The sequence below is a fragment of the Melanerpes formicivorus genome, unplaced genomic scaffold (genome assembly GCF_026170545.1).
Source record: "Melanerpes formicivorus ecotype bairdi unplaced genomic scaffold, bMelFor1.0.p_v2 SCAF_125, whole genome shotgun sequence".
Classification (NCBI taxonomy): Eukaryota; Metazoa; Chordata; class Aves; order Piciformes; family Picidae; genus Melanerpes; species Melanerpes formicivorus.
Window position 1 is genome coordinate 673,575 of NW_027142477.1, and position 8,754 is coordinate 682,328.

General features: G+C 53.8%; 1 protein-coding gene across 4 annotated transcripts in view; it reads left to right on the plus strand.

Moving 5' to 3' along the window:
• LOC137456453 (zinc finger protein 135-like) overlaps nucleotides 1-1,552 on the plus strand; it is a 79,759-nt gene extending 78,207 nt beyond the window's left edge. For all 4 annotated transcript variants that reach the window (XM_068167908.1, XM_068167907.1, XM_068167910.1 and 1 more), the window contains one exon: nucleotides 202-1,552. In XM_068167908.1, the coding sequence (XP_068024009.1) occupies nucleotides 202-1,246 (1,045 nt within the window). In that variant the 3' untranslated portion in view covers nucleotides 1,247-1,552. The remainder of the gene's footprint in view (nucleotides 1-201) is intronic.
• The last annotated feature ends 7,202 nt before the right edge of the window (nucleotides 1,553-8,754 follow it).

The window sequence follows — 8,754 nt, forward strand, 5'->3', positions numbered from 1 at the left end:
GGTCTCAGCACAGGTATTAGAGGTCTGAACCCACACCATGGCAAAAACTGAAGGCTTGATGTCCCCTCTGCATTCTTTCCTCCAGCTGGGTGTTGGGAGTCAGGGACTGTCATGACCCAGGCAGGATCTCAGGTTTTGAGGCCCTGGGTTCAGCTGTTTATATCTTCCCTATTGCGTAGCTGTGACCCCTTCCTCCTGCAGTATGGCCTCACAGAAGGACCCAGAGAAGAGCTGGGAGGAGAAGGAGCACCTAGAGATCAAGTTGGAGCAGCCAACATGCAGCCCCAAGGGAGAAGAGGATGAGGAAGAAGAGGACAAGATGGAGGATGCTGATGCTGAGAATGACAACTGTAAGGAGGATGATTATGCAAAGGAGGATAACGATGAGGATGATGGTGATCAGGATGAGGAGACAGAATATATGGAGGAGGATGATGTCAGGGCAGGTCCTTCTCGTCCACTCTTTTGGCTGAATCAGTTCCCTGAGTGTGGGCAGAGCTTCCCACCTGAGCTCGTGAAGCACCACTGCCCCCACCCTGGCACCCGGCCCTTCATCTGTGGTGACTGTGGTAAGAAGTTCGGCTGGAACTCCGAGCTCATTCGGCACCACCTCACCCACACTGGAGAGAAGCCGTTCACCTGTGCTGATTGCGGCCAGAGCTTCAGCAGGAACTCCACCCTCATCCGGCACCGCCGCACCCACACCGGCGAGCGGCCTTACAGATGTGCTGACTGTGGTAAGAGTTTTACTCACAGTTCTGCCTTCAGCCAGCACCGCAGTGTGCACATCACTAAGAAGGCCTTCACCTGCAGGGACTGCAGCAAGAGCTTCAAATCCAGCTCCACACTCTCCATCCACTGCCGCATCCATACGGGAGAGAAGCTGTTCCCCTGTGCTGAGTGCAGCAAGAGCTTCACCACGAGCACTTCATACATCCGGCATCAACTCATCCACAGTGGTTACAGACCATACAGCTGTGTCCACTGCGGCAAGAGATTCTCCCGGATTTCTAACCTTACCAGGCACGTTCGTGTACACACCGGAGAGAAGCCGTTCACCTGTGCTGACTGCGGCAATCGCTTTACCTGCAGCTCCTATCTCACTCAGCACCGTCGTGTGCACACTGGTGAGAAACCTTTCACCTGTGCTGCCTGCGGCAGGAGCTTCACCCAGAAGGGAAATTTCAACAAGCACCGTTGCAGCCACACCAGTGACCAGGCCACAGTGGACAGGAAGCATAAATAGATCTACCCAGAATCTGTTAGGATAATCGTGATCCACCTGAGAGGCACTTTTCAGCACCAAAATAATCTCTTTTTCCTCTGCATTTCTCAGAGGCTGGGGGCTCTGACAGGAACAAACATCTCCTGCCCTTCTGAACACCAATTAGTGCTGATGAGAACAATTACAGTGCTGAGTCAGCACAGCCAGAGGGGCCATTGGAGCTGGGCTGAGCTTTGCCAGATTTTTTCTGGCTCTTCGCTAATTCTTTGTGTCTCCTTGGGGTAAAAAACGCTTCCCATTGCACAGTTGTGTCAATAAAAATCCCAAACTCACCAAATTCTGTCTGTTTGCTTTTATTTTAGACATTTGTTCCCTAGGAATGGGGCTAGAGCTGTGCGCCCAGTGCAGGGAGGTCAAAGTGAGCTTCTCAGAGGAGTCTTAAAAGTATCTTTCTAGGGGCAGTCTCAGGGGTAAGTCAGTGGGTTTTTTTTGGGGGGGTTGCAGCTGAAGAATCTGTCCTAGCAGGCAATGGCTACACCCAGGCCTCGCACCTGGACCAAGGCAGAAAGGGGAAAAGGTCCAAGAGAATTGAATCCCAGAAGAGGCTACAGCCTGGCAACAGAGCACACAAGAAAGAGGCCCCTAGCCCTCTCCAAACCAAGGGCAAGCTCCAGACCATGAACTGGGCATAAGAGGAGAGAGGCTCCTAGCCCTCTTCTAGCCAAGGACTGCTCAAATTATAGCCTCAGCATTTGGGCAGGTACCGGACAGAGGAGCAAATTGTGAATCCCCTGCTAACCTGCCACAGAATCCCATTTGTGGGAAACTGCAGAACCTTCATTTCCAATTTGAATTGCTGTGTTGGAACCTCATAGGTCTGTGCTTAAGTCACTGAACTGTCTTGAGATGTGGAATGCAATACCCACAATCCAAAGCCAGAATCTGTGAATGTACTTTGTAAATAGGTCAGGGTGATGTTTGAAGATACCACTGCCCAAGAGATTCAATAGTAAAGTATATAAAATATTCATTTGATTACAGAGGGGCTGGAGGATTCTAGCATTGACTTTCAGAATCGATGGAGGGTGTAGGGGTGATCTCAGAGAGGTCTTTGGAACCACTTGGAAAGCTATTGTCAGCTTTTCACTAAGGGGCTCTGCTGCTTTCCAGCAGGCCTGGGGCTTCCACAAGCCTTTTCTCTAGCTCAGCAGTGTTCCTGATGGATTCATAGAATCATAGAATCAACCAGGTTGGAAGAGACCTCCAAGATCATCCAGTCCAACCTATCACCCTGATCTATCCAATCAACCAGACCATGGCAGTAACTGCCTCATCCAGTCTTTTCTTGAAGGGACAGCAACTCCACCACCTCCCTGGGTAGCACACCCCAATGGCAAATCACTCTCTTGGTGAAGAACTTCTTTCTCACCTCCAGCCTGAACACAGCTTGAGACTGTGTCCTCTTGTTCTAGTGCTGGTTGCCTGGGAGAACAGGCCAACCCCCACCTAGCTACAACCTCCTTTCAGGTAGTTGTAGACAGCAATGAAGGTCTTCCCTGAGCCTCCTATTTTCCAGGCTAAACAACCCCAGCTCCCTCAGCCTCCCCTCATAGGGCTGTGCTCCAGGCCCCTCACCAGTTTCATCACCCTTCTCTGGACACCTTTCAGTACCTCAACATCTCTCTTGACTTGAGGGGCCCAGAACTGGACATAGTACTCAAGGTCTGGCCTGACCAGTGCTGAGTACAGGGGAAGAATAACCTCCCTTGTCCTGCTGGACACACTATTCCCGATCCAGGCCCGGATTCCATTGGCTTTCCTGGTCACCTGAGCACACTGCTGGCTCATGTTCAGCCTGCTATCTACCAGTTCCCCCAGGTCCCTTTCTGCCTGGCTGCTCTCCATCCACTCTGTCCCCAGCCTATAGTTTCTTGGGGTTGTTGTGGCCAAAGTGTGGCCTTGTTAAATCTCATCCCATTGGCCTCTGCCCACCCATCCAGCCTGTCAAGGTCACTCTGCAGGGCTGTCTACTTTCCAACAGATTGACACCTGCTCCTAACTTTGTGCCACCTGCAGACTTTGATGATGGACTCAATCGCCTCCTCCAGATCATCAATAAAGATATTGAACAGGATGGGGCCCAGCACTGATCCCTGAGGGACACCACTGGTGCCTGGCTGCCAGCTGGATGTGGCACCATTCACCACCACTCTCTTGGCTCTGCCCTCCAAATAGTTCCTGACCCATTTCAGAGTGAATCTATCCAATCCATGAGCTGCCAGATTTGCCAGGAGTTTGTTGTGGCGGACAGTGTCAAAGGCTTTGCTGAAGTCCAGGCAGACTACATCCACAGCCTGCCCCACGTCTACCAGGCAGTCACCTGATTGTAAAAAGAGATCAGGTTGGTCAGGCAGGACCTGCCCTTCCTGAATCCATGCTGGCTAGGCCTGATGGCCATCCTGTAGGTGCTGTGTGATTCCTGCTTCCCTCAAGCTTTCTACCCAACCAGAAGTGGGGAAGGGATTTGTTTGAATGCTGAGGAGTGTTTAGGAGTTTAAAGAGTTGTTTTGGGTTTGGCTGAGCTGGAGTTAATTCTCCTCAGAGCACCTTTCTAGTGCTGTGTTTTGAAGTGCTGGAGCTGAGGTAGAGCAGTGTTTTGGCTACTGCTGAACAAGCATCCAGGCTCTGATTTCCCAAAATTTCCCTGCCCCAGGGAGTACACTGAGGGGTTGTGATGGATTGAGTTGAACCTGCTGCTGCTATTCAGACCATGCTGCAGTCATCCCAGCTTCAAAAAGTGAAAGTGCTGAGTGCAGCAAAGTCTGATGGGGGCTTGAAGTTCAGATTGCAACATGGGAGGCTTCCTGTTCCAGTTACTGCTTCTGGGTTCAAGCTTCCTAGGTGTGGGCAGATCTCTGGAGGCAGCACAACAAGTGGCAGTTGGCCAGCTGCTGGTTTGGGTCAGTCTCACCCCTCTGCAGTCAGCAGGAACATCCTCGACTAGATCAGGCTGCCCAGAGCCCTGTCCAGCCTCACCTTGAATATCTCCAGGGATGAAGCCCTCAGCCACCTCCCTGGCAACCTGTTGCAGTGTTCCACCACCCTCATAGTAAAGAACTTGTTCCTAACACATCCAATCTAAATCTCTTCTGCTCTAGTTGGAAGCCATTGCCCCTCATCCTGTCCCTGTAGGCCTTTGCAAACAGTCTCTCTGAAGCATTCTTGCAGCCCACTTCAGGTACTGGAGGCTATTAGGTCTCATTGGAGCCTCCTCTGGACCCCCCTCTCCCTGGAGGCTCCACTTAGAATCCTAGAATCATAGACTGGTTTGGGTTGCAGGGGACCTCCAAAGCTCATCCAGTCCAAGCCCCTCTGCAGTCCTCCACTGGATCAGGTTGCCCAGAGCCCTGTCCAGCCTCACCTGGAAGACCTCCAGGGCTGGGGCCCTCAACCCCCTCCCTGGGCAACCTGTTGCAGTGTTCCAGCAGCCTCCTGGTGCAGAACTTGTTCCTCACATCCAATCTCAATCTGCTCTGCTCTAGTTTGAAGCCATTGCCTCTGGTCCTGTCCCTGCAGGCTTTGCAAACAGTCCCTCTGCAGCCTTCTTGTAGTCACCTTCAGGTACCAGAAGGTCACTATTAGGTCTCCCCAGAGTCTTGTCTTCTCTTCTCTTCTCTTCTCTTCTCTTCTCTTCTCTTCTCTTCTCTTCCTCTTCTCTCTCTTCTCTTCTCTCTTCTCTTCTCTTCTCTTCTCTTCTCTTCTCTTCTCTTCTCTTCTCTTCTCTTCTCTTCTCTTCTCTTCTTCTTCTCTTCTCTTCTCTTTCTCTTCTCTTCTCTTCTCTTCTCTTCTCTTCTCTTCTCTTCTCTTCCCTTCTCTTCCCTTCCTTCCCTTCCCTTCCTTCCCTTCCCTTCCCTTCCCTTCCCTTCCCTTCCCTTCCTTCCCTTCCTTCCCTTCCCTTCCCTTCCCTTCCCTTCCCTTCCCTTCCTTCCCTTCCCTTCCCTTCCCTTCCCTTCCCTTCCCTTCCCTTCCCTTCCCTTCCCTTCCCTTCCCTTCCCTTCCCCTTCCCTTCCCTTCCCTTCCCTTCCCTTCCCTTCCCTTCCCTTCCTTCCCTTCCCTTCCCTTCCCCTCCCTTCCCCTCCCTTCCCCTCCCTTCCCCTCCCTTCCCCTCCCTTCCCCTCCCTTCCCTCCCTTCCCTTCCCTTCCCTTCCCTTCCCTTCCCTTCCCTTCCCTTCCCTTCCCTTCCTTCCCTTCCCTTCCCTTCCCTTCCCTTCCCTTCCCTTCCCTTCCCCTTCCCTTCCCTTCCCTTCCCTTCCCTTCCCTTCCCTTCCCTTCCCTTCCCTTCCCTTCCCTTCCCTTCCCCCTCCCCTCCCCTCCCCTCCCCTCCCCTCCCCCTCCCCTCCCCTCCCCTCTCCTCCCCTCTCCTCCCCTCCTCTCCTCTCCCTCTCCTCTCCTCTCCTCTCCTCTCCTCTCCTCTCCTCTCCTCTCCTCTCCTCTCCTCTCCTCTCCTCTCCTCTCCTCTCCTCTCCTCTCCTCTCCTCTCCTCTCCTCTCCTCTCCTCTCCTCTCCTCTCCTCTCCTCTCCTCTCCTCTCCTCTCCTCTCCTCTCCTCTCCTCTCCTCTCCTCTCCTCTCCTCTCCTCTCCTCTCCTCCTCTCCTCTCCTCTCCTCTCCTCTCCTCTCCTCTCCTCTCCTCTCCTCTCCTCTCCTCTCCTCTCCTCTCCCTCCTCTCCTCTCCTCTCCTCTCCTCTCCCTCCTCCTCCTCTCCTCCCCTCCCCTCCCCTCCCCTCCCCTCCCCTCCCCTCCCCCTCCCCTCCCCTCCCCCTCCCCTCCCCTCCTCTCTCCTCCCCTCCCCTCCCCTCCCCTCCCCTGGCCCAGACAGAGCTGGGGGGATCCTGAGGGCTGCTTTTGGTTGGGACACACCGGGGGAGCAGAGAGCTGCCCGCGGGCACAGTCGGACAGGGTCTGGGCATGGCCAGGGCAGTGCTGGCCGCATGTAGCCAGGGCAGCTTCAGCACCGGCCCCGCTGCTGGCCTCCTGCGGGTGGCTCTCCAGGCCTGCCAACCACCACCGTGCACAGAGAGCTGAGCTGTTTGGATTCATTACACATTTGCAAGTGTGCCCTTCCCCTTGAGGGCACCTTCAGTACTACCCTGTTCCTCTGCAGGGCAGCCCCTCCCTCGCCTTGGCTCAGAGTGGCAGTAGGCAGCAGGAGGAGTCTGCTCCAAGGAGAAGGGATCCTAAGCAAGGTGATGCTCACATGCTGATGAGTGTAGTTTGCACATGGTTCATCTCTAGTTGGTCTATATCTAACCAGTAACCTGCTTACAACAGCAGCACTCTGAGCTGGGTTAGGAACTGGCTGGAGGCTGAGCCCAGAGAGTGGTGGTGAAGGGTGCCACAGCCAGCTGGCAGCCAGGCACCAGTGGTGTGCCCCAGGGAGCAGTGCTGGGCCCCAGCCTGTTCAATATTTATTGATGATCTGGATGAGGGCATTGAGCCCATCATCAGTAAATTTGCAGATGACAGCAAGCTGGGGGCAGGAGTTGAGCTGCTAGAGGGTAGGAGAGCTCTGCAGAGGGACCTTGCCAGGCTGGACAGATGGGCAGAGGCCAAGGGCAGGAGATTGAACGCATCCAAGTGCCAGGTTCAACACATTGGCCACAACAACCCCATGCAGTGCTACAGGCTGGGGTCAGAGTGTCTGGAGAGCAGCCAGGCAGAAAGGGGCCTGGGGACAGTGGTTGACAGCAGCTGAACAAGAGCCAGCAGTGTGCCCAGATGGCCAAGAAGGCCAATGGCATCCTGGCCTGCATCAGGAAGAGTGTGGCCAGCAGGAGCAGGGAAGTCCTTGTGCCCTGTGCTCAGCACTGGAGCACAAAGCTGGGGAGGGCTCTGGAGCACAGCCCTGTCAGAGAGGCTGAGGGAGCTGGGGTTGCTTAGCCTGGAGAAGAGGAGCCTCAGGGGAGACCTTCTTGCTCTCTACAACTCCCTGAAGGGAGATTGTAGCCAGGTGGGGGTTGGTCTCTTCTCCCAGGCAACTAACACCAGAACAAGGGGACACAGTCTCAAGCTGTGCCAGGGGAGGTTTAGGCTGGAGGTGAGGAGAAAGTTCTTCCCAGAAAGAGTAATTGGCCATAGGGATGTGCTGCCCAGGGAGGTGGTGGAGTCCCCATCCCTGGAGGTGTTCAAGAGGGGATTGGATGTGGCACTTGGAGCCATGGTTTAGCTGTCAGGAGGTGTTGGGTGCCAGGTGGGACTTGATGATCTCGAAGGTCCTTGTTGCAGTTTGAGCTGGGTGCCCCCCTGCAATGTTTACTTCCTGTGTTCAGAGGTCCAGCCCAGAGGGGTGGACACAGGAAATTATGTAGTATTTCATACCATAATCCTTTGCACCACTCTAAGATCCAGTGCGGAGTCTAGCACTCTCTTTTTCCTTCCTCCTCTGTCAGCCGGTAACTGGGGGAGATGTCTCCTGGCTTTGGGCCTGGCTAGGCCCAAGGCCATGGGGGGATGGGCAGTCTCAGATCTGGCCAGCTGAGACTAGCCTAGCAGTGGGAGGGGGAAGAAGGAGCCCTGGGGGTCTTGGGTGTACCCTCAGGTGGGGATGGGATCTCACTGGATCCGTTTTGGGATCTTTCTTTGTCACTGTGCTTTTGCTTTTCTGTAAAAGTTCACTGCTTTCTATTTAAAGTTTCCATCACTTTTGCAATCCGTTTGTCTGAGTGTTTATTGTTGCCAGGGGTGGGGAAGGGGGCTGCCTCAACCCAGCACAGTCCTTTCCAACCTTATTGATTCTATGGTTCTAAGAATCCTTGCATATAATTCTGATGCACAGCAGCCAATGGCACTTCTAAGCCATCCCAATAAAATGCAGACAATGAACAAATCACAAAGAAACTGACATGGTTGGTAATGAGCTTTGCAAGCATCCAGCTGGGGGAATCCCATCCTGTGTGGTGTTTGATTTAGCCACAGAACCATAGAAGGGCCTAGGTTAGAAGGCAGCTCAGAGATCATCTCCTGCAAGCCCTGTGCCATGGGCAGGAGCAGCTCTCAACTAGATTTGGTTGCTCAAGGCCTCCTCCATCTGTGCTCCATGCCTGTTCTCAGCTCTCAGCTTGTCCTGGCTGCTTGCTGCATGTCACCAATCTGTTGCTCCAAGTGTTCTGTCCCATTAAGGATCTGGATAAAGCACCTAATGGCAAAGGAATTTGCAGGGCCATTCCTGAGGTCACAGTAACTGTATCCTCAAAGCCTGGAATCTATCCCTGTTGCCTTTGCTAGAGCCTGAATCTGTTCTGCTAGATTGTGTCACCAGGAGCAATTCTGAACTAAAGTGAGGGCTCAACATTGCTTTTCATCCCCAGCCTACTACCAGGCACTGCCACAGATCAGCAGTGTCTCCTCATTTCCCCCATCATTCAGATCCCAGCAGTGGCTTTCTCCAGAGAGGGCACAAAGTTACCATCCCTAAGGTGATTTACCTTCCTGGACTGGTCAAAGGGAGCTGTGTGGCCAAGTTCCATCACCA